Here is a 27,715-nt window from a genome sequence, read left to right as displayed (position 1 = left end):
AATATGACTGATTTAAATCATTATATCATCTTGGTTTGTTGAAACTTACACTGATATGCATCTTATTGATCTATAAACGTAAAATGAAAACATGGCTGTCCTAGAAACCATTCCTTGGCTTATTTACACCGATGAGTTTTTGTTATTCTGCATAATTGTTTCTGCCTCTAACAATCATATTAACATTGTAACTTACTAGGTCTCTAGTTATTACATTAACATTGTAACATACCAGGTCTCTAGTTACTACATTAACGTTGTAACCACTCTTGTTTCGCTCGATACACAATACATTTTATAACAACGTTTGTATTTACCTGCTACACTATATTAAAATTCTTATCTTGTTATTATGTGCATTTAAAACATAACATTGGTTAATTTATCTTACTAGAATATTAAATATAAATAATGTCAGAAAATATATTTATTCTGAAGTTTGTTTTGAAAGATAGAGAAGAGATAAAGATAGATTATTAGGAGGAAATACAAAATAAATAAAAAAGAGAGAAATAGCGATAGATGAACGACAGAATAAGTTTGAAAGAAACGTAGTTATATTTTACAATCGCTTAGAATAAATATGATAATTTTTTTATAGAAAATCCTATCCACAAACGTTAGTATGATGGCACACTAAAGTCTGTGGACAGGGTTTTCTTTTCGTTTTTTAAGTGCCTGCCATGATAGCTTTCTTCAATAACGTAATTCACTAAGGAAAAGCACAATCTACAGGCGAATGAAAAAAAATCGATATTTTTCTCATTTGGGCCGAATCCTTGTATTTTTAGTAAAAGTCATCTTCAAATTTGGTTTTGAATATGAACTATACTATGACTTTTAAGGTCGGTAAAAAACAGAATTGAAAAGTAAAGTACATTTTTTATGATAATTAATGTATTGTAAAATCTGTACATTGCCGCAGAAATAAAAATGTGCTTTAAAAAAGTACTATTTTATACAAGTCACTTTGCAAAGCCACATCACCGAAACTCAATTTTTTCGTAATAATGAACTTTGTCTTCGTATACTAGAAATTATATTGTCTAAAGCAATGATTTTGTATGAAATTAGGAAGTTTTTTTCACTAAACGTTCCTTTAAATATTGTTTAGTAAATAATACTGGTGTCATTAAACAACACTATTATTGGACGTATAAACAGATTAAATTCCAGTGCTAAAACATTGTATTCACTAAATATGTTTTTTATCATAACCTTCTTAATCAGCCAGTAAATATTAAAAATCAAAAATATGTAAAAATATCATTTCAGTTGATCTTCATTTCCCAGAAGGCCTTTCATTCAATACCGTAATTCATCAGGTAGACAGACAAATAGAATTCTATCAGAAACGTTATTTGCTTATAAAACGCTATCTTCCCGCAACTGTCACCTTTTCTAGTGCAGGTCTAGCTTAGCTCGTCAATTCTAGTGATGAACAAAAATCCTCTTGGGTAATTATTTTTGGCAAGCAAAAGCTAAATCCAGGATGCCGATATTACGCATCTTCAGTTGAAATTCTGTAAGGGAGTGACTAAGAAAACTGGTTAAAAGACAAAACTGGTTTCTAAAGTCGCGTTTATTTATACTTGTTTAATACCTGAAAAATTATCATTCCTAATGTGTTTAATCATATGCAAATGTAAAGTAAATGTAACATTGAATCGTATAAGTCACACTAAAAAGATATTGGTATTAATATAACTTAAGCTGTGCAACGATTTAATGAAAAACTTGTAATAGTAGAGTGTAAATTATATTACCAATGATATCACATTACTGGTGAAATATTGCTGATTTTTAATTTCGCGCAAAGCAACACGAGGGCTATATGCGCTAGCCGTCCCTAATTTAGCAGTGTAAGACTATAGGGAAGTCAGCTAGTCATCACCACCCACCGTCAACTCTTGGATTACTCTTTTACCAACGAATAGTGGGATTGACCGTCACATTATAACTCCCCACGGCTGAAAGGGCGAGCATGTTTAACGGAAATTTGAACCCGGGACCCTCAGATTACGAGTCGAACGCCTTAACCCACCCGGGCCATTGGTGAAAGTAAAAATTATATTAGTGCAACTGACAAAAGTACTAGTGGCTGTCATCACTACAGTAGTAAGAGCGAACTATTATGTTAGTGGCACTAAACAAGGTAATAGTAGCTATCACAACTATAGTAATAAAAGCAAGCTATTATATTAGTGGCACTGGCCAAGGTACTAGTGGCTATGACCACTATATAATGAGAATGAACTCTTACTGATGTTAATTGCACACTAAACTACTAATATTGGAAATGGTATTAATTATGTTGTTCACAGTACTATGGATTTTCATCGTCATACTTAAATTTACGTAAATGACGTCAGACATTACATTTCGTGATTTTGAACAATTCATAGTCATGTGACCTAGTGATTAGAATCTCGGCTCGCGATCTGCTGGAGCGGGTTGGAATCCTTCGCACTAAATGAGAACGCCCTTTCAGTCATGTGGGTTTTTAATGTGACGGTCAATCCCACTTTTCTTTGCTTAAAGATTAACCAAAACGTTGGCGGTGAGTAGTGTTGACTAGTTGTCTTCCCTTTAGTCTGTCAATTACGGACAGCTAATGCAGTTAGTTAGTCCTCGAGTATATTTGTGCAAAATCCAATCAAAAAGGAATAAAAGTAGTTGCGTTAAAAGTTATACCAGTGAAAGTTTTAAAATAATTCATTGAAAACGTTCAGTAATATGCTAAGCTACACACTAGGCACTTGTAAGACATAGCTTAATAAAATCATTTTTCGAATCTAGCTCGGGAATATTTATAGGAAACACACTAACCCAACGACATTAACGGAAACAAAAAATAGGTCGAGTTTTGTAAAATACACAAACTGGCAGTAAAATAGTTAACTTATTTAAACTTAATACTGAAAAACAAACTCGAAAACGGAGTTTTCAGGTGATTTAAAAATAGTGATGGTGGATGAATAAGGACGAAACATGCATCTAAAGTAAGAGAACAAGGTAATGGTATGTTCAACATGAACATCGCCTTATGCAGCAGATGAGCCAAATAAGAGACCAAAGTACAACCTAGTCATTCTAAATTTACCATTCCATTCTTGAATAGAACAACAAGCCAGAATCACCTGCAGTCTTCTATGCGGTCACTTTTGACCGAATACCGAAAATAATGTCTAACAATATAACAAGGCTCGAATCTTGTATTACCCGAATGTCCTAAGGATGTCTAGCGACATATCGAGGCTGGAACCTTAGACTTATTGATCCAAATCTAGATATACTATCCAGTTAGTCAGGTCTGGCACACAATAATAAGATTTAGATAAAGTATATGTAAGGGTTGTAAAGTTAACAGCTAAGATTTGGTTTGTTTCTATAAAATTCATACTTAAGTACATTTAGCTACATCAAACTAATAAAGAACTCTTTGATAGTTAAAAATCGCTGTTAACTAACTGTTTGTAATTATGCTGGAGCTATGAATCACATGATCTTTACATCAAAAATTGAAGAACGATATCTTTGTTTTTAATTCATGTCTAAACGAAATAAAGAAAAAATCTAAACAAAAGCATAGATGTTTAATCATAATAAAAAGTTTTCTTCACGTTTTAAGTAAGCGTAGATTAAAAAACAATCGTCTACGAAATATAATCCTCAGCAAAAACTAGCAAAGTAACTCCATTAAAATTCAAACATCATTATGTAGTTTGTTTGTTTTTCCTCATAAATCATTTGATTGGTAATACACTGACTAGCCACTTTATTAGGGGACCTTCAGTAGTATGGAAACGCAGCATTGAGGGGTGGGCACAATAAGCAAAAACGTTCGAGTATATGTTGAATGTTATTCACCTTTTTAATAAAAACATCAAAGAACTTAAGCACTATCACAGTTATTATTTCACTCCATCACATTATATCCAACAGTTTACACTGTGGTAACAAGTCAAACACGGTCAAGTGTAACTTTCTCCACCAGTACAGAAAAGAGATAAATACAGTTCATCAGATTACCTCAGAGTTTCCCAGTTGTTTAATACACAAAATTTGTGTTGCGAGCTTGCTTCTGGCCAAAGCGGTTTTTGGTGACCATTGATAATTTTATGGCGAAGTTTGTACACCACACTACGATATAGTCAGATGGTGACAAATGATGACTGTTTCATGATCTGACATATTCCTTTGTCATTTCCTTCAATCAGTCTCCAGCGATTGAAAGCCACGGTCTTTCCTAGTGACACACATATTTCCTTTTGATTGCTGTATTCATTGTCTCTGATGTCAGCTGTCTTCGAACATACATTCAAATACACTACATTTCATGACGAGGTACATTTGAAAATCGGGAAATTCCTTGCTTTCACCGGTTGTCTCATAGACAACAACAATACGACTACATCTCTGCATTTATAGAATTCAAGTGATCGGTCTATTTCACATACACGAATATACGATACGTCAAGAAATAATTGAGGCGTTATCCTATGACAACAATAAATGGTTTAACTATTATTGTGGCGACACTGATCAGATAAGAAACACTTTGATATAACTACGCTATTCAACCAGCACTTTGGTTGTGGTATACTATTAAATTAGAACCTACTGATGTCACACCATAAAACAACTGATGTTACCACATTGTTTAAACAGCTCTGTGACCAAATATTGAACAGTGGACTTGAGAATTTTACCCTGATAAACAATAAAACTTTAAGAGTTTCATACTGCAAAACTAGGTTTTCGTTACACTATTAAACTAGTACATTAAACTTTAAAATAGCGTTTGATAACTACAAATGGCTCTCTTAGTACCCTGATGATGTAACGTCGTTAAAATAGAACTTTATCTATCTAACATTGAAGTTTGATAGTAACTGACTAGTTCATAATACGCAGTCACCGAATTAAAGCTTTCATCAATGGAAAAGACTTATCGGAGTTAAAATGCCACTTTAAAGTATCTATTGCGTCTTTGATATATTTATTTCGCTTCGCATTCATTATTATAATTTATGTTTTTCGCGTCATCATTTTATATTAAATACGTTTCGGACGCCGCCGATCATCGTAATCAGAGGATAAAAACCGAAACAGAGCACACCTTCTCACAGAGGATAAAAACCGAAACAGAGCACACCTTCTCACAGAGGATAAAAACCGAAACAGAGCACACCTTCTCACAGAGGATAAAAACCGAAACAGAGCACACCTTCTCACAGAGGATAAAAACCGAAACAGAGCACACCTTCTCACAGAGGATAAAAACCGAAACAGAGCACACCTTCTCACAGAGGATAAAAATCGAAACAGAGCACACCTTCTCACAGAGGATAAAAACCGAAACAGAGCACACCTTCTCACAGAGGATAAAAACCGAAACAGAGCACACCTTCTCACAGAGGATAAAAACCGAAACAGAGCACACCTTCTCACAGAGGATAAAAACCGAAACAGAGCACACCTTCTCAAGGTTTTTCTCATTAAACATATAAATAATATGTAAAAAGAAACAAAATTCAGTCTCTTGATAACCAATTTTATTTTATCAAACATAAATTCATTTTTGTAAAGAAGACATTATACAGGACATTTTCTATAAAGTATCTGTCAGTTAATTTTTCACTCGCAAGTCTTGTAATGTTACAAAAGTCCTAAAATTGTTTAATCGTAACTTAAGAATATTTTTCTCATAGAGTAAGATCATATGACAATTCAACTTAACGCTCAAGCCTTTCTCTTTGTATTTGAACAGTTTAAGTATTTTACGTGGCATATAGTTCCTGTCCCATGAAACAGGTTTATAAAAAAAAATCTCCGGACGTTTCGTTAATTTTAAAACAAAGAATTCTAACGCCGGAAACAATGGAAATGTCATTTCTCTTACTTTGTTTTTAATGTGCCAAGAAATAGGTTGTTGTGCATGAAGCAAACATTTAGTTTTTAAGTATGCTTTTTTTGTTGTTGTTTACGTCTTACTCTATTCTTTCTTTAATGCTAGTTTTATTATTAAATTTATTAAATAGTTTAATATCTATAATTTATTTTATACATATTACGATATATATATATATATATATATATATATGTGAGGATCATACAATATTATTAACTTAATACATGAACTTATGACTAACATAAATATCCTAAGGTGACCAAAGATTGCGAAATATTGGGATTACGGCCAGAAATATCACCAAAGCTGAGTAACCACACATGATGATTCGGTGTACGTTATATTCATTATACATTGTGTTGGTGTTTGGCTCTGATATGTGAAGGTAGCTTTATTTGATCAAAAGTTAATCAAAATCAAAGTATCGAACCTTAACTTTCCCGAAAGTTTGAATTAATCCACAGGGAATATGGTAAGAATCAACTACCGTTATAGAATATTCAGGATGGCCTTCTTGTTACATATGTCTCCTGAAAGTCGAGAGTTATACCTTATGTGATATTATGAATTGATTAAGGCTTATAAACAAAACCATTACCTGATAAGTTTATGTTTTACCTAAAAAACTGTCGTTTTGTTGTTGTTGTTGTTTAGTTTTGATTTGAATTTCGCCAAAGCTACACGAAGGCTATCTGTGCTAGCCATCCCTAATTTTGCAGTGTAACACAAGAGGGAAGGCAGCTAGTCATCACCACCCACCACTAGTTCTTGGGTTACTCTTTTACCAAAAAATAGCAGGATTGACCGTAACATTACAACGACTCACAGCTGAAAGGGCGAGCATGTTTGGTGTGACGAAGATTCAAACTCGTGACCCTCAGAATACGAGTCGAGTGCCTTAACCACCTGACCATGCCAGGCCCTGTTGCTGTTTAATGAGAATGCGAAACCTTTAATTAAAACTGATATATGATTATTGTCGACTACCAGAAATAAGTCCCAGAAAGATCTTTGTTTTTATTAAATTCAAGGCTATACTAAGGGCTATTGGTGTTGTGCTCACTGTGGTATCAAAATCCGATTTTTCGCATCATAAGCCTAGAGACCTGTCACTGAGCCACCTTCAGAAAGATTAAACTCGGTCTGAATATTGGAGTAATAATAAGCGTACTAGATACTATAATAAATGCAAACAAAAGTATATATTTTCATTCCCTTGATGGGACAGCGGTAATTCTACAGACTTACAAAGCTAAAATCCTACGTTAAGTTCCCTAATAGCGCAACGTGGTTTTGATCTAAAATAAACAAACATGGATATATTTGAACTAAGTAAGTTTTGTTTTACAGCCTACAGTAATTTTTGTAATGGCATGTTTTTTGTTCATCCGGAAAGCTTCGGTAAAAAATAGTTATCCACGTTTTCTTATGACTCGTTTCGCCGTGAAAAAGCAACACAAGCTCGAGACTCGTTATGGGTTTCTAAAACCAACAATCATAGTTTTGAGTATGTTTTTTCTTCTTCTTACTGATGCGCACGATAAAATGTTTAAACCATGGAGTAAAAACAGCAGGGTCAATTGAATTTCCGGAAAAAAAAAACGGATGTACAAGGCAAACTGTAGCAGCCATATGATTGTTGTAGTCGTCGAGTCTGTAGACATAATGTACACAACCTGCTTCATAAATGAAAAACGGTTAGTTTGAAACTGTAAAATCTGACATGGAAGCAACTGTTATTTGAAAATGTTACACAATCTTATCTCAAACATAAATAGCGACTTGCTTGCTGAAAATGGTACAACTCATCTATTTCCATCGTCCTGACCAAACCAGATGTTCAAGACAGAAATTCAATGACGATATTTCCGACAGAACGTACCGTCACTGAAAACTATATCGTCATATCTTATCGGTAAGCTTGGACTTGTTTTTGTTTTTTTTTGTTTGTTTGTTTTTAATTTCGCGTAAAGCTACTTGAGGGCCATCTGCGCTAGCCGTCCCTAATTTAGCAGTGTAAGACTAGAGGGAAGGCAGCTAGTAATCACTACCCACTGCCAACTCTTGGGCTACTCTTTTACCAACGAATAGTTGGATTGACCGTCACATAATAACGCCCCCACGGCTGAAAGGGCGATCTTCTTTGGTGAAGCTTGGACTTCTTGCTAATTATTTTTACCACAAGGGAATTTAAAACAGTGAAAATCTTAGAAAATGTAAGATTCAAATGTAACAAACAACTTTATGTGACGAATGTCTGATGTCCAAAATAAAAGTTACAATGGGATAAGAGTAAATCAGAAATATTAACTGCGTCATATAAAAGGAAACGTTTTCACGTAAGGCTAATTATTTACTTAAGAAAATGCTCCATTATTTATCTTCACGAATTAATTTAGATAAGTATTTAAATAAATAATTATATTTGAACAGCCGATAAAAATTCTATTATGTTCTATAATCCAGCCTTGTAGAGCAACAAAATTAATACAACTTGATTATAGAATAATTATAGGTATGCAATGCCTTGTTTTTGAACCTATACTGCCAAAAAAATGATTATTACATTTATATATAGCAAAAGTAACAATTGGGGTGTTTTGAATTTCGCGCAAAGCTACACATAGGCTATCTGCACTAGCCATCCCTAATTTAGCAGTAGGATTGACCGTCGCATTATAACACCCCCACAGCTGAAAGGGCGAGCATGTTTGGTATGACGAGGATTCGAACTCGTGACCCTCATACATGGTAATAGCGATTAAGTTTATTTATGACAATAGTGTTTGTGTGTTTTCTTAGATCAAAGCTACATCAGACTATCTGCTGAGCCCACCGAGGGGAATCGAACCCATGATTTTAGCGTTGTAAATCCGGAGACACACCGCTGGACTAGCGGGAGGCATTATGAGAATAGTGAAAAGTGATCACGTTCATGTCCTACAATAGCGAAACGTAATTATAGTTATGTGTACAATAATATTTGTATATGAAAATAGTGAAAAGTGTTTAGAGACAATACGCAGAGGTTTCATATTTGTAAACATAATTATCAAGTTTACACACGGCGGTAGTAAATGTGATTGTTCTTATATACAGCAATAGCAGCCAAGTAACTATGTTGATATATGACAAATGTGAAAAGTGATATCGTATTTATAGATAACAATATTGAAAATAGATCATATTCATATATGAAAATATATAAGAACGGTTTTGTTTTACATATAGCTATGTATCATGTTTATATATATAGTATTAAACAGTGCTAAATGTTTGTATGCGACAACAGTTAAAAACGATCATGTTTATAAGTAAATATGGTTGCATTGATATACGGCCGTAATAAAAATTGATAACGTGTACTAATATTGAACTTGTGGTGTTACATCATTGCCGGCTGGCATGCAGAAAATATTCATTGGGTTTCATGAATATTCGAATAGTGACGCCAAGCATTTCTGGATGATCCTGCTGGTGGATTCTAAACAAGTTACCAAAATGCATTAGATGTTCAGTTTTAAAACACTAACCTGCATATCTCTAAACCTAAGTTAAATGTTCAACCATATGTTTAGCTGCGAGCTCAAATACAGAGACTTGTGAAAGCACAAAATATTTATTTTTTACAACCATGTATTCTAAATAGAACAAACCCTTTAGGGCTGCAATTTTCATGGGCTTCTGCTGAGATTTTAGTTATCTATTGAGCTAAAACCTAAAACGTTAATTCTTCAACAATGAAGGCCGTTAAAATCCTTTCATTCCTAAACCGACGTCATTGTTCAACTTTGAAAACTTCATCCATAGAGATCAAAAAAAAAAAACGTGTTTGTCTAAGTTTCATTTTTAATAATGCGTTTCAATACAAGAAAAATAATATAAATCATTATTTTCAGTTTTCTAGTTGACAGAAGTAATAAATCCCTTAATGATGCGAGAGAAATCGAACGTGTTAGGTGAACTCCTGAACGTTGAAAGGAAGTAAAAGTCTCTTGGTGTGAGGTACACTTAAGAAAGCTCCTAATAGATCAGAACGCCTGGATGATTTTCTAAGTGCATTGTTTATATTATTATTATCATCAAATCATATGTTTTACTCTACTATGATTGGAGAGTTCTATAATGTGTGAAATAACCAGAAAATCGAAAGCTTTGTACAAGATTTTTTTCCTTCCTTCTATAGTAAACAACTCGAGAGAAACCCCTGCTAACATGAACCATATTAACCATCGAGTCATGCTTTAACTAGGAAAACTTTTCACGTAAAAAAAAGAGCAATACATAAAAATAGGTTTTTGCAGCTTCAGTAAATCAGATTTTTTTTTTTAAATTTATTTCACTTTATAAACTTCAAAAAGTTATAAGATATTCTATAAAATGAATGCTGGTCCATTATATTTTCTAAATATGTTATAGACGTTTCGCCACCTGTCTACTCACTTGTTTCACAATTTTCCTGAAAGGTAGAATATTGCCAACTTAAACCATAATATTCTTGGAATTCTAGAACGATACTCAGAAGCATTTCAACAGAATACTTTATATGTTAAGCCTTCAAAAATGAGAAAGAGTCAGTTATTAGTATATTTGTTTTTAAGCGCCATGCTACAGTGAGCTATGTGTAGTATGCCCACCGCGATCATCGAACCCTAAGCTGAGCCACCAGTATCAGCAAAGAAACTCAAAATAAATAGTTAATACGTTAATAAGTTGTCCAATAATCAGTTCTAAACTATAGCAACAGATATAATTACGCAACTTATTAATTAGATATAATTAGAATTGTGTTGCTCGATCATTAACCCCTTCACACCAAACATGCTCGTCCTTTCAGCCCTTAGGGGTGTTATAATGTGACGGTCAATCCCACTATTCGTTGGTAAAAGAGTAGCCAAAGAGTTGGCGGTGGGTGGTGATGACTAGCTGCCTTCCCTCTAGTCTTATACAGCTTAATTAGAGAAGGGCTAGCGCAGATACCCCTTGAGTATCTTTGCGCCAAATTCAAAACAAACTAAACCAATGATAACGACAAGAAATCCATTTGAAATAAACATATAGTAGAGACGAAAGATATTTGTATTCAGAACTTTTATTTAAAAACACAAAACAAATAACAATGTTTCGACTTCCTTACGTCGATCGAAACGTTGTTATTTGCTTTCTGTTTTTAATGCTCATATCAGTCGTTTCTACCATACAATGCAAGCCGTTGTTTAAAAACACTTTCCAAAAACAAAAAAAAGAACAACATCGTTTTACATGCTAATTGATATACAACTACTATTATTCAGCCGACATCTCCTCCAAGCATGGAAAACTGTCTATACAGATGAAATAGGAGATTCGACTGATGTTGACAACAAGTGGTAACAAGAACGTAGCCAAAACGAATATGAAGGAAAACTTTATCACTTAAGTTTTCTATATGATAAGACATGTAAGTGATAGAAATAGAAGGGTGTATCTTGGAGATAGGTTTCTTCATATCAGTATGAATCGAGTTGTCCTCAAACACTTTCAGTGACAAATGGATCTAAATACGTTATGCATTAACTATCTCACCTAGATATGAACCATGGAAGTTCTAAAAAAAAGTAGTATATTAACCTATAACGACGGAAGATGATATTCTAGGATAGTTAAAATAGTCCTACACTGCAAAATTAGGGACAGTTAACGCAGATAGCATTTGAGTAGCTTTGCGCGAAATTCAAAAAACAAATAAACAATTAACTAAAAAAGGTCCTTAAGAAACTTGTTGAACTTAAATATTAAGCCCACAACCATTTAAATATAAAAACACCAAGAAGAGAAATAAATCCCTTTATTATGGTCCCTCCAAATATGATTTCATTATCAAAGCGTTTCTACAACCATATGAAATTCTAAAACATAGAATCCTAAAAGATGTCAAGTGTTTTAAAATAACCCATATATAGAGTAACAGGTGGAAATTTTAAATAACAAAAAGCAGATACAATTCTTGAAGACCAAATAAATCAACTGACTAACAACTCAAACTCAGATTTGATTTATCTTTCACACATAGAACTAAGTTATCTCCATCGCACAACACCATAAAAACAATATAGAAACAAACTAAGCTGCAACAAATAACATCAAGACGATATTAAAACATATAACTAAGCTACAATACACAAAATTATAAAAACAATATAAAAAGACATAACTAAGCTCCATTGCATAACATTACGAAAACAAAACGTCAAAAGATAAAAATATGTCCCAACAAAAAACATTGCAAAAACAAAATACAAATACATAGAATTAAGCTGCAATACATAAAATTATCAAAACAATACAAAAACATAAAACTAATCTCGAACATATAGTATTATAAAGACAAAATAAAAAAACATAAAATTAACATTCAATACACAGTTACGAAAATAAGATACAAAAACCTTTACATTTCTTCACGATATTTTGTAAAGCCAGCTCCTGTTCTCTAGTTTGTTTATTTCTTATCTGTAAAACATTCAGCAAGTGAGGTGAACAGTATTTGGTAAACAAAATAAAAGTTTCACTTTGATTTCTTTCGCAAAGAAAATAACCTTGTGATGTTGAGAGAAAATGCCACGCCTTTCATATAAAGAACAATGACGTCCTTCTATCTTGAAAAAAAATGTTTTAAGGAATAAATAAAACTATATCACATGTATTAGGTTATAGAAAAATATCTAATTGAATTATACTAAACGATACTAGAACAGTTTGTTTGTTTTTTAATGTAGAAAGAGTAGCAAAACGTTTCAGAACTAATGCACAGAATTTTTGAAATTAGGCCTAATGAAAACAGAAAGATTTATTGTTGTTGTTGTTTTGAATTAAGCACAAAGCTACACAATGGGCTATCTGTGCTCTGCCCACCACGGGTATCGAAACCCGGTTTTTAGCGTTGGAAGGCCGCAGACATAGCGCTGAGCCACTGGGGGGCACAAAGATTTATAAATTTCAATATCTTGCATCATCTTACACACAAAACATTCTCTTGTAATAGTACGATGATACCATAACATTGGTTTATTTTCAGTATGACTTTATTATCTTGTATTGTGTTTAGAATTGTTTAATAATTGAGAAATACAAAAGCAAGAAATTCACACAAAAAAAAAGTTTGAAGAACTACGAAAAGGATAAATATAGTTCAAGATGAAAGCTAATGGTCATTTCAAATAGAAAGATAGACAGACATATAGGTAGATAGATGTTTGCATGGAAAACGATGAAAACATCAATAAATATTTTAATACATCAAAGCTACAACGATGCCCCAGTTACGTCAACTCGAACGACTCGCAGTATATACAAATTTCGAAGCTGTTCCACTCCAGAGATGTCTTCTAGTTTATTTAGAACGGACAAGAACTTTCTGGCGCTGTCTCGTCTTGTAACCTAAATACACCCCTCGCTTATTGCTTAAAAGAGCATAAGGGTGTTCGAATGTCGAAAAATAACTTAAAACTTTAGATTTTTTTTCTGTTTGGTTGTCTCAGTACAGCTTTAATATCTGGACTTCAGTTCTCCTATTCGTACTATTTATATATCATAAATCCTTAAAGAAAAGTTGAGCTACATTGATACTGAGTCAATTTTCAGATTTGTAGTATGAGAATGTCATAGGTGTTTAGAAATAAAATGAAATAATGTTAATACTGAATTAATGTTCACATCTGTATCATGTAGATGTAATAAATATGTAAAGAGGAAACGGGCTCAGACTGATACTGAATCAATGTCCAGGTTTGTAGTATGTGGATGTCATACATATTTGGAGATAAAACTAAGTCATGCACTGAATCAATGTTTATAAACTGTAGTATGCGTATGTAATAAACATGTAAAGATGAAATAAACTCAGACTGATACTAAATCAATGTCCAGGTTTGTAGTATGGGGATATCATACATATTTAAAGATAAAATAAAGCTATTTTATCTGGGTCAATGATCAGGTTGGTAGGATGTAGGTATCATAAATATTTAAAGATATAACTAAGTCGTATACTGGGTCAATGTCCACGTTTGTAGTATAGGGATATTATACATATTTAGAGATGGATTGTATTCGTGCTTATACTAAATAAATATTCAGATTGGTAGTATGTAGATATCATACATATTTAAAGATGAAACTAAGTCATACCCTGAATCAATGTTTTTAAACTGTAGTATGCGTATGTAATAAACATGTAAAGATGAAATAAACTCAGACTGATACTAAATCAATGTCCAGATTTGTAGTATGGTGATATCATATATATTTAGAGATAAAATAAAGCCATATTGATACTGGATCAATTCAGGTTGGTAGGATGTAGGTATCATAAATATTTAAAGGTGAAACTAAGTCATTTACTGAGTCAATATTCACGTTCGTAGTATAAGGATGTCATACACATTTAGATCTGGAGTTGCGCCATGTTGATATTGACTTAATGTTCAGAAATGTAGTGTAATGATGTCGTAAACATTTCGAGACGAAATAGCATTATCTCAATACTGAATTAATCTTTTGTTTTATAATATGTGTATATCATAGGTATTTACAAGTGAAATGGAGTCACGTTGAAGCCCAGTCAACGTCCAGATCTTTATGGAGGTATCATATATATTTCAAGATTGTTATTAATAAAGTCATATTGAACCTCCGTCAGTGATCAAGTCTATAGTATGGGGATATCACATGGTAAGGTAATAACTTAAATCATGTTGACACTAGGTTAATGTTCACGTTACTAGTATGGTGATATAAAACATATTTAGAGATAATATTGAGTCATATTTATACTAAATCAATCTTCAGAATTATAGCGTGAGAATGCTATAAACATTAAGAGATAAAATTAACTCAACTTGATTTGGGTTAATATTCAAGCCTCTAGTATAGAGATTCCATAAACATTTAGAAATAAAGTGGTGGCATGTTGATACTGGTTTAAAGTTCAGGTCTATAGTATGTGGTGATCATAAATGTCAAGAGATAACATTGAGTCACACTGATACGGAGTCAAAGTTTAGATCTTTAGTGCGAAAACGTAAACATATTTAGAAATAAAAGAAGTTATAGCGGTACTGAATCAATGTTCAAGTTTGTACTATGAGAATGTCATCCGAAATAAAACTGAGTCGCAGTGATGCTGAATCAACGTTCAAGTCTGTAGTATGGAGATCTCATAAACATTTGGAGATAAGTTTAAGCCTCAATGATACTGAGTCGATATTCAAACTTTTAATATGGGGTTATTATAAATAAAATGGAACCATGTTTATATTGAATCACTGTTGAGGAGTGTTGTTGTTTTTTTTTCAGTTTTGCGCAAAGCTACACGAGGGTTATATGTGCTAGCCGTCCCTAATTTAGCAATGTAAGACTAGAGGGAAAGCAGCTGGTCATCACCACCCACCGCCAACTCTTGGGCTACTCTTTTACCAACAAATAATGGGATTGATCGTCACATTATAACGCTCTCACGGCTGAAAGGGCGAGCATGTTTGGTGTGATGGGGATTCGAAGGCTCAGATTATGAGTCGAGTACCTTAACCACTTGGGCATGCTGGGCCTGTTGGGGTTTGTAGTTCTGCTAATTTGAACCAGTGAGATAATGCATATTTTAATTAAAATGTACATGTTTAACAAAATGAATGCTAAAGAGAGGCCTACAAAAAAAAACGAAAACGGATTTCAAATTAATTTTACATTTTCTCGTACTTAATAGCCGGCGAAAATTCTAATACAGCTTTGAAACTGCTTTCTTAATTTACATTTTTTAATGTTCAAGTCCAATGTAACATGTCGTCATTGGCTTAGTTAATATTTTGTTATTAACGCACATTAGAAGCCATATAAGATGTACAAAACCTTTTACCATATCCTTGTTCCCAGCGTATTTCTGGCTTCAATATTCTCAACCATAGGTGTTTGCGCGGTAGTATGCAGGAAACATTTCATTTCAGTGCGGCCATAAGCACACGCGACAATGACGTAATGGCTCAACAAAAAAGAATGATGAAACGTACAATTGCTTGTTTGAGTTTCTTTCATCTTGTCAGAGTTTGTGTCATCTTCTGCTGATAATAACAATAAAACATTCGGACAAAATTCCACATTGCAAACTCATTTCAGACCGTTATTGTGAAAAGCGCAAGTTATACCACGTCAAAGAAAATGAACTTATATCTCGTTTCCCCTATCTTGTTTATACCAAATAGTTGTTTTTCATAAAACCTTTTTCTCTTGAAGAACGACTCTTTTCTATAAAATATATATATATATGTGAAAACTTTACTTACCATAGCCAATCCGCCATTCTCCATTTCTGAAAATCCACTGAAAATGCTTATGAGGTTTTTTATTGGCCTCCACACTTCCATATCGCCGTAGTGAACCCCGAAAAGACCCCCGAACCCTTCGGACACTCATGATGGCGATGGTTCAAAGATGTAGAGCTACCGAGGACGCGGCAACATAGACGCTGAATGAACAGACGTCGAACGGCAAGATCACGCCGCCACGCATGTCATCGCACACGCGCACACGCGTACATTAGTGGATGCAAGCGACAAGAGAAGTTGTACTCTAGCTTTGGATCTACGAAGTACTAGGAATCCACAATGACCCGGCGAACGGACCATTCCTTTTTGCTGGGCAACTCTTCGAAGAAGTAGTCGGCCAGGAAAAGTCAGTCAGCGTTACGGTTGCTGCTAAAGAGAAAAAGGGTAGACTGATCGATACTGTTTGGAATGGTCGTATATTCGGTACTCGTGAAGCCTAATATCTCAAATCAACCATAAAAATCCTCATTCCAAAAAAGATAACAGCACACTGATGCACACTTTGTAATTGAGCTGTTCTGTTAATTCATGTTAACCTTATTTACATTAACATGTAAACTGGAATGTGTTATTAAACTTTATTCAATAAAACAAAAACACCGTAATGATCAATAATGTAAAAATTATTAAATATAATAAATTTATCATTTCTTAACGTATAGCTGTGACCGAAACATAAACTAAAATTTACATTCAGCGGGTCCAACGATTTTAATTTTGTTTGCCTCGAAGGCAGCTAGTTATCAACCCTCACCGCCAACTTTTGGGCTACTCTTTTACCAATAAATAGTGGGATTGACCGCACACTTTAACGCTCCTACGGTTGAAAGGGCCAGCATGTGTGGTGTGACGGGGATTCGAACACGAGACCCTCAGATTACGACTCGAGTACCTTAACCACTTGGTCATGCCGGGCCGGGTTCAACGATTGTATAGTTTCTAATCCTTAGATTAACGCAACACTACCTTGCTGGTGTTGTGAGTCGACTGTCATTTGATTATTTTAACTATCATATCAAGTTCGTTTCTTAGTTTTACTCGTGTATTAACTATCTCACACACTTTCGTAACAAAAATGACATTTTCGAATAATTACCACCAGACACAGTTTTATAAATATATATATATATATATATATATAGGTAGAGTTTTCTAGTATTCATACAAACAGCTTAGAACAATTTCACCCTTAAATGTTTGTGTATATTACTTATTAGTTTTGACCATTTGTACATATTTAACAAAAAATACTAGACCTGCCGACATTGTCATGTGTAACATCTAAAGAAGGTTTTCAGAAATGCAGTCAGCAAATGTCCATGTTTTTTAGTTTCTTATAAACCTAAGACATTCTAAACATCTTTCATAGCTTACCTCATTGAATAACAATAAAAAGGTTGTTTTTTTAACAGATAGGATGTTTTAAATCGTTCCTTTGAATTTGTCATGAGTATGTAAAATATTCAGAAAAATCATTTCACTTATGGAAAGCTTGAAGGTGTATGTTTCTTCATTTGATGCAAAAATATATCGAATATTTATTTATTGTTAATTTACGGTATAAGAATAAACGAATGTCACAGAACAAAAGCGGAAAAGTTAGATGATTAATTCTGAACTTATACTGTGATAAACTTTGTATTTTCACTGTATGTTAAAGAAGAGATATTAATAGTAGTGTGAAAAAGTTATGTAAAGTAGTGATTCCCAACCTCTTTTCCACGTTTTACCAATTTGTTTTGAAGTACAGCTATTAACGTGTATTTGACAATGTGATATAAAACTACTTTTAAAAATTAATACTGTACGAGGTAGTCTGTAAAATATTTAGGATCGGAACTGGTTGATCTTCGGTTGCAAAATGGTTGGGAACCTTTACACTGCGGTGCGGAATAAACCAAATGTCTCCAATATTTTTTACTTTTTTAACCTCAAAATATAATTTATTATTGTGGTATATGATTCCAAATATTTTCAGACTTTTGTTTCTCGACAGGTTAGTACCAAATTAAAGAAAAGCTATCTTGTTAAATACTTGACACCACAAGCTAAATTATCTTCGTCAATTGTTGCCTAGCAATCATCAAATATTTGACGTCATACAGCAGTTTGTTAACAGTTCAAAGTGCTATTTTAAGAAGTCATGAGCTAAAGAAAAGAAGAATATGCTATGGTCTACTCAGCTCACATTTAGAAAAGTGCCCTCAATAGGCGCTTACTTTACCTGATGTAAGATTTAAAACTATGTTGTTTTTAAAAACCTTTGATAACAGCACACTATTTAAACCATAACAAATGGTCTTCTTTTATTTATTTTAAGATATTCCACACTCATCTTGCAATGTTCAGTCATACTTAATCTGAAAACATTATATCTTGACAATAGCTCTGCAGTATACAATTCATTGCAAAAGTAAAGTAAAGTTGTAATGTTCAAAGCACATCCTTTCTCTCTGTAGGCCTTCCATAATGCATCTATTTTGTAAATACGACTGTTGCCCAGCACCCGTTTCAACAGTCTATTCGCACAGATATTCATATTTGCTGCGTTCAGCAACATCACCTATATACCCTCGTATGTAATAGCATGAATACCCTGAAGATGACCTAGGAAGGTCGAAATGTTGTTCTCTGCCTTATTAGTAAAAGCGTTAATACCCATACCAGCCGTTCTGAGATACATGAACACCGGTTTCATTCTTCAGCCGATTAAGATATGTAGCGGGTTGAACTGGCATTTCGGCTTGAGTACAAGTAATGTGTGGCGCGTTTACAGACAAATATCCTTCGTGATTATATTGTATATTGTTGCCTGGAGCCCGTGGACAGCTTTTGCCACTGACTGTTAGGTCTCTCACCTTCTATAATACTTGTATCAAGTCTTTCTGTTCAGTTTAATCCATATTGCTTTGTTTTCCAATAACAATAGGTAAAAAGGGTATTCTTATCTTGGAAATTCTAAGTCACTGAACTAAACACATTTTCATAATCTAAGCGTATGAATATTTTGTATTGGAAAGGTTGATACATACTACTTCTAAAAGCTATCAGTTTTTGGTGGCATCACACTTTTGCAAGCACCAAAATAAGTCAAAATACTTTGATATTCAAGCGTTCACTAAGACTTTATATCAACAGTGGTTGCATATTCAAAATCGTTTTAATATAATATCCTCAACACTGCACATTTCACCTGTCTTTCTTTTTTTACCTTGTAATCATATCCCCTGTGGCTTCGTTATTCCTATTTAAGAGGTTCATGCAGCATGTTCCATGAGAAGTACTACCGAATAATTTAAAAATTTATTATCGCTTATCAGAAACTACAACTTTTTCATAGTTCTTGTACTGTTAATAATTTTATATTAACTGGAACAGAAAACAAATTTTAGCACAATAGTAGTGATATCGAGAAGAAATATTTTGTAAACCACGAGACTTTGTATGTTTAAAAAAACTGTCCATTTTTTATAAAGATATTTTTGTACGCAGGCGTAAGCACATTCGATCATTACAACTATTAGTAACAAAATGTTACCTTTATGAATATTATGCTGTGTTATTTACATAAGAACACGATTAGAATGTTTTTATTGTTGTGAAATAAAACTAACAGTTTTGATAGGTACTATGAGACCAAGTATAGGAAAAAAAATTGTGTTAGGTTTAACCCAATAATAATTTTTACACGTGCTCCTTTTCATGAATCCCAACATGTCCACGTGATAAAAACACTCGACTCGTAATCTGAGGGTCGCGGGGTCGAATCCCTATCATTCAAAACATGCTCGCCCTTTCAGCCATGGGGGCGTTATGATGTTACGGTCAATCTCACTATATGTGGATAAAAGAGTAGTCCAAGAGTGGGTGGGTGATGACCAGCTGCCTTTCCTCTAGTCTTACACTGCAAAATTAGGGGTCTACGGATTTACAAAGCTAAAATCAGCGGTTCGATTCCCTTCGGTAGGCTCAGCAGATAGCCGGATGTAGCTTTGCTGTAAGAAAAATACACGCAAAATTAGGTACAGGTAGTGCAGATAGTCCTCGTATAGTTTTGGGCGAAATTCAAAACAAACCAAACTTTCTCGTGAAAATTGAAATACAGAATTGTAAAGTGAAACGATTTTGTTTTGAGAAGTTTCTTTGTTGTTATCAGCGGTAATTTCAAGACAGTTGAATATTTTTCAAATTATATTTTTAACATGCTAAATATGTTTCAATCAAGTTAACTTTGAATCATGTGTTATTCTAAAGATATCACTTAAGTATCCACCTGAAAAGTGTTTCATACAGATTCGAGATCTTGTATTATACTCTACTTGTGTTTTTTGTATATTCACCATTTGTTTCGCTAGTTTATAACCTAGTTAAGCAAGAATTTTGAGTTACAAAGTGATCTAAACAGATTTCTAAGCCAATTTTTAAGAAAACAAAATAGGTTTTAATAAGAAAAATTAGGTGCTTTTATTATAAGCACATTGGTAAGTTAAATAAAGGTTTCTATAAAATGTTGGAATAATTTCTCTGGCAACAACCAATTTCCTAACCTGAACCACCTTTAACATCATTAAATTGGTCACTGAAGTATGCTTGAAATGAAATCTAACACGTATTTCACCAATTTGCTCTATCCGATAGTGGCTCAACGGTAAGTCTGAAGGCTTAGGGCTCTACAAAATAAAAAAATAATAAAACGGGTTTAACTACATATAACCCTTTATATAGCGTTGTGCTGAATAACAAGCGAACAAGACCAACTTTCTGCAAAATAAAATATAAACCATTAATATGAAAGTCCCGCAAAGTGGTTAACTTTTGCACTGATTTTCCGAAAACACAAAAATGCGTACGAATGTGGATCAGACGGGTTGTAAAAATATAGGTTTTATAGGTTATTTTCACACGCAGAAAAAAAAAATTATCACTTTTATTATGTAACCTTTAGTCATTTTTATAGGATCACTGAAAGGCCTGTAACAATACTTAGTGAACATTTACAGATGTCCACATCGTCTATAAATTATGAAATTAATAATAATTTAGGTAGTTTAATGGAGTAATATTCACTTTCAAAATAGTGCTGATCGCTGCCCCTTGTGCTAGAACTGCCTCTGGTATTGGGGCCCGGCATGGCCAAGCGTGTTAAGGCGTGCGACTCGTAATCTGAGAGTCGCGGGTTCGCATCCCCGTCGCGCCAAACATGCTCGCCCTCCCAGCCGTGAGGGCGTTATAATGTGTCTGGTCAATCCCACTATTCGTTGGTAAAAGAGTAGCCCAAGAGTTGGCGATGGGTGGTGATGACTAGCTGCCTTCCCTCTAGTCTTACACTGCTAATTTAGGGACGGCTAGCACAGATAGCCCTCGAGTAGCTTTGCGCGAAATTCCAAAAACAAACAAACAAGCTTCTGGTATTATACTATAAAATATCCCACGAACGTTCTTTCTTCTATTGTTTTATTTTCAGTCAAAAGATGGTGCTACTGCTGTTGGAAGGTAAGTTGACAGACCACAGTGAAAAACTGTCACTTTTTTTGTGCATGAGACTTAGGAGTAGTCGTTATCATTGGGCATATTTTAACCAACTGTTCCATAATTTGCCTGATTTTATAGATTTTTGATGTTTTTTATCATTTTATTTCGTTCCAAATAAATCAAGTTTCTTGTTGGTGATGATTATTTTCCATAATTTTACCCAGCTAACTTTAATAAGATTATAGATCTATTGCTGTCAGGTTCATCCAGTAACTTTTTCCTTGCACGCCATTTATAAATGTTTGCTTCCAAGAGTGAAGTGTAATCCTATTTGTAATGGAATGTTTGAAAATGGCAGCTATGCGATGTGATAATAATTGAATGCCTTTTCCATATTGATTGTTGAGATAATATACAATAACTTATTTTTAATATATTTATTAGTATCACTATGCTAGCTTTATTAACAGGATAAATTAGGTATTCAAGGTTAGTAAAATTTATAAGCTGTCACTTATTATTTTTATATGTATAAGACGTGACGATTTCTACACCCAGCTTTCTCGTGTAAGACACGCGATTCCTTCCATATACCAATTATCGTGTGCAAGACGTGACTACTTCTACATCCCAGATATCGTTCAAGACAAGTGAATTTGTTTATACAATTCAATTATCACGTGTAAAAAATGTTGCTTTGTTTCTACACCAACTTACCGTGTGCAAAAATTTGACTGTTTCCAAATACAATACGTGACTTTTTACGACGTCCCAGATATCGTTTGTAAGACGTGTGATTTTATTCATACATCCAGTTATCGTGTGTAGCATTATTTTATGAGAATAATTTGATTCTGTCAAAAATTAAAACAAGATATTTTTGCACATCATGTCGTTAACCATGCATGACGCCCTTCCACCTACTGGAAAATTAAACTGTCCAATACTTAGTTACTTCCTGACTATTGTTTTACACCATTCCATCCTGATTGCTTTTGCTAGTGTAAATAATTACTATTAAGATGTTATTTATATGACAAACTCAAAAAATTGAGAGGAAAGGAAACTACACACCCTGTGGGTTGGAGAAAAGGGACTACTACCAAATCTTTAGTGGGAACCACAGGGATTACCTACTACCAAATCATTAATGGAAAAGAAAAGGACCACTACCAAATCTCTAATGGAAATAAACGAAATTACTGGAAAAGGACTACTATAAAACCTCTAGTGTGAAAGAAACGGGATTACGATCAAATATCTAAAGAGAAAACGAAGTACAACCAAACCTCTAGTAGGAAATAAAAGGGCTAAATTAAACCACTAATGGGAAAGAAAAGAATTACTACAACATTTCTAGCAGAAAAAGATTATTACCAAACATCTAGTTGGAAAGAAAAGTATTACTACCAAATTTATAACAGGAAAACAAAAGGACTACTACCAAATCTCTAATGGGAAATAAAAGGACTACAAATCAAATCCCAAATGAAAAAGGAATTCTGTCAAATGTCCAACGAGAAAGAAAACTACTACCAAGTCTCTAGTGAAAAAAAAAAGGACGACTATCAAATATCTGGTAGGAATTAAAAGGAATACTATCAAATCTCTAGTGGAAAAGAAAAAAAAAAACTTATCACCAAACTCTTACGGGAAAGATACAGATTACTACCAAATATCTAATGGATGAGAAAAGGGCTACTGCCAAATCTATAATGGGAAAGAAAAGTACCACAACCAAATCTACAATGGGAAATGAAAGAACTACAACCAAATCTACAATGGGAAATGAAAGTACCACAACCAAATCTACAATGGGAAATGAAAGAACTACAACCAAATCTACAATGGGAAATGAAAGAACTACAACCAAATCTACAATGGGAAATGAAAGAACTACAACCAAATCTCTAATAGAAAAGTACTACTATCAAATCTATAATGGGCATGAAAAAGATAAATATCTAATGGAAAAGAAATTAGCTGAAATCAAATCTATAGTAGAAAGAAACCACTATCATACATTTGATGGGAAAGAAGAGGACTACCATAAAGTCTCTAGTGAGAGAAAAAAGTACTATCATCAAATACATCTATCTGGAGGAAATATCAGGACTACTACCACATGTCATATGAAAAAGAAAAGGACTACTATCAAACCTTTGGTATGAAAGAAAAGTGCTACTATAAAAGATAAGTGTGACTGGTTCTACACCCATTTATCAAGTGTGAGAAATGTGATTATTTCTAGATATATGTAATCACGTATGTATTCATAGTATTCTTCTTGGGTAAAAAAAACTCATTTTTAGAATTATTTTGTTTTAAAACATGTTTTGGTTGGTATTGTTTTGGAATAGAAAATTATCTAAAACTAAAATAATGCTTATACTGCTTTCCTAAGTTTTATAACACATACACTACCACCATATTTCATCCATTGTTGTACATCATTATATTAATTATGATCCTGGAAAGTGGCTTTAATTACTACACAATCCTCTTCATACACGTAGTAGATTTTTTTTTTGTAACAATTTATCCACATCTGATGTGCTTCTGTATAGCGTTGTAATGGGGTTTTCACATTTGGTGCTACTGTCATAATGTGCAGTACTTCTTTTGAATTATTTTAGTCTATATATCAGTTTCTTTCAGATCAGTAAACTTGTTATATCATTTTTATATTTTGGTAGTGTTTAGTATTTTTCTGTTATTAGTATAATAATAATACCATTTTAGGGTTAGTCCTTTTTATGTATTTTCAGTGCTTGTTATATATTGTATATATATTTTTGAAGTACTGTGCACATACGTAAAATCCTGTATATATTTTTCTGAATGTTTATTGTACACATTTATCACATCAAGTTTCTTTCTTTTGTATTATCTCTTTTATTATTACCATTATTAAATGTTTGGTATGCATTTCATATTCTTATGAACCGCCTAGATTTACAAAACAATTTTTACCTCTACCAACGATGGTTATGTAGGGTGTGTTTTCATCTCTGTGTGCATGTGTGTTTGTCAGAAAGATTTCTAGAGCTGTGACTCAACTTAGAAGTGATTAGTATTTGGAGGATCATGGTCAAAGTCATAGAAAGTCATGAAAATAAATAAAAAAAACAATTCCCAACTGTTAACATAGGGACAGATTTTTCACACTATATTCATTTATATCTCAGTCAAAAAGGCCAGGATTTTGATGAAATTTTATGGACATGTGTAGATTATTCCTCATGGTCCTGCCAAAAAGGATATATGTTTGTTGACAACAATAGGCATACAGATATAGTTCCTTATTTTTTGACAGTCAAATATGATCAACACTGTGTGATGGAGACATGTGTTCTAATGAGTGCCCCTCTAGTTAGATTGTTATTTAATGAATTATTTAACATAAGTTGGTAGCCTGAGAAGCTAACATGTTTGTTTTAATTTGCCATGGTATTTAATTAATCTTTGGTATAATTTTGACAATTAAGCTAGATGTATCTTAAGTAATAATGAAGAAAACAAAATTTTTTGTGGTTATTACATCTTTGCTTTTAATAAATGATATCAATCTAGAGTATAATTTTCTTATTTATCTTTATATCAGCACATCTCATTTCTGGTATTCTCATGGAATGTAAAATTTATCTTTGACATTATTCCTGTACTTAATACACAACTGGAATTTGTCTGAAATATTATATTGATATTTTTATTCAGTACAAACCTGGTATATATGTCTGGTATATGCTTTTTATCTTTTGTATTATTAAAGTTATTCCATTATATTATTTTTTTTATTCAATTAATATTTCTTTGCTAGATAACTTTTTTATTATTCTAACATTTAATACATCTATGTTATTCTTCTAGAGTGTAAAATTAATCTTTAGTACTGTTCTGTATCTAATACATCTCAGGTTGGTGTTGTTTTGGGGTAAAAAATTTATTTTCAATATTGTTTTATATTTAATACATATCTGGTTGGTATTGTTTTTTGGTATAAAACTCATCTTCAGTGTTGTTTTGTATTTAACATCTGCAGTTGTTATTCTTTTGCTGTATAAAAGTCATCTTCAATACTGGTTTTTATTTATTTACATATGTGGTTGTTATTCTTTTGCTGCATAAAATTCAACTTCAATACTGTTTTGCATTTTTCACATTTGTGGTTGGAATTCTTTTGCTGTATAAAATTCATCTTCAATACTGGTCTGTATTTATTACATCTGCAGTTGGTATTGTTTTGTGGTATAAACTTCATCTTCAATACTGTTTTGCATTTTTTACATCTGTGGTTGGTATTCTTTTGCTGTATAAAATTCATCTTCAATACTGGTCTGTATTTATTACATCTGCAGTTGGTATTGTTTTGTGGTATAAACTTCATCTTCAATACTGTTTTGCATTTTTTACATCTGTGGTTGGTATTCTTTTGCTGTATAAAATTCATCTTCAATACTGGTCTGTATTTATTACATCTACAGTTGGTATTGTTTTGTGGTATAAACTTCATCTTTAATACTGTTTTGCATTTTTTACATCTTTGGTTGGTATTCTTTCAGAATATAAAATTCATCTTATTTTTATTTATTATATACTTGATCTTTATGAGATATTAAGTTCATATTCAGTATTACTTTTGTATCTTATACACTTCCAGTATTCCTTAATAATGTAAAAATCATTATGTCTACTGAAGTGATTAAAGTTATCTATAATTTTGTGAAATAAAAAATAATTATATCAATAAGTTAGATTTTAAATACAATATCATTACGTTTAAGCATAAGTTTCAGAAACATGCAGATTTTATATAAATAAGTAACACTACCTGTTCACTTGCTTGTCTATGAAATATTGTAATATGTTAATTTAACACTGTGAAATATTACTTAAAACTTGTAAAATGTGAATTAAAATTGCTGGATTTTAACTTAGGACATAAATTTACCAATTGTGACATATGATTCCAACATTCTAGTACATGAACTAAATATTGTACTGTTACCTAGGTTAAACAGTTTTGCATCACTCATGAAAAGGAATTGAATTATTATGTTTTATTCCACATCTAATCTTTTATTGCTATAATTTACTTTAGCCCTGAAATGATATGATTATTTCCTTCAAAATATAGATGATAATGCAAACTTAAAATCTCAAACCAAATAAATAATTTCAAATTTTAAGTTCCTGAATTTTCATAACTGATCCAAATTTGATATTCTTAATTTTAATTACCATATTAGATCTGTAGCATACTTCAAGTATCTTTCATCCCAAAACCTTGATATCATACTTAAATAAATGGTCAGAAAAACATTATCCCAAAACAATTTAGTATACTGGTAAAATAAATTTATCATAGAAGTATCATGAGGCCTAGGTTCACAACAGATCTATCAAGAGTAACCTAACATACTTTACATAATTATACTGGTGGTGCAATTTACTATTGTATAAAAGTTTGTATTTCTGATTGTTTATCTATATAAATATTTAAAAAATATATGACTACAACCAAGTTTTTGTATATCACTGCCCATTAGTATTATCAATACTTGTTTAACTATTGTTTTATATTTATTAGAAAATTTAAAAATTGGGTGCAATTTACATATAGGGATTACTGATGTTTTGAAAGAACTCTAAATATAAGATTATGCATGTGAAATAAGAAAAAAATTCTGATTTGCTAGAAAGTTAAATGTATGAACTTTTTTTTTTTTGCGTAGTTACATCCACAAACATTTTAATAGTCCACTAAAAGTAAAATTAGAGCCAGTTGCTTAAAGATTGGATATATGAACCAATTGGTACTATTTTTTTTTTTATCAGTTCTTGAAGAGTTGACAGGTACCAGAGGATTGGAAATTAGTGTAACTCCTCTTTCCAAGGGAGGTGATAAAAATTGTCCCATTATTTATAGACTCAGTACTCTTACATCAGTTGTGGGAAACATTTTGGAAAG

At 32.7% G+C, this 27,715-nt stretch overlaps 1 protein-coding gene across 1 annotated transcript in view; it reads right to left on the bottom strand.

Moving 5' to 3' along the window:
• The window catches only part of LOC143249573 (solute carrier family 4 member 11-like), a 208,653-nt gene extending 192,158 nt beyond the window's left edge, over nt 1-16,495 (bottom strand). Inside the window, 1 exon segment of the mRNA XM_076499674.1 lies at nt 16,231-16,495. Within this exon segment, the coding sequence (XP_076355789.1) occupies nt 16,231-16,360 (130 nt within the window). The 5' untranslated portion in view covers nt 16,361-16,495.
• Between the last annotated feature and the right edge of the window lie 11,220 nt (nt 16,496-27,715).

This window comes from Tachypleus tridentatus, chromosome 4, assembly GCF_004210375.1.
Source record: "Tachypleus tridentatus isolate NWPU-2018 chromosome 4, ASM421037v1, whole genome shotgun sequence".
NCBI lineage: Eukaryota > Metazoa > Arthropoda > Merostomata > Xiphosura > Limulidae > Tachypleus > Tachypleus tridentatus.
Note: the sequence above shows the minus strand (reverse complement) of the source record. Positions and strands in the feature narration are given on the sequence as shown.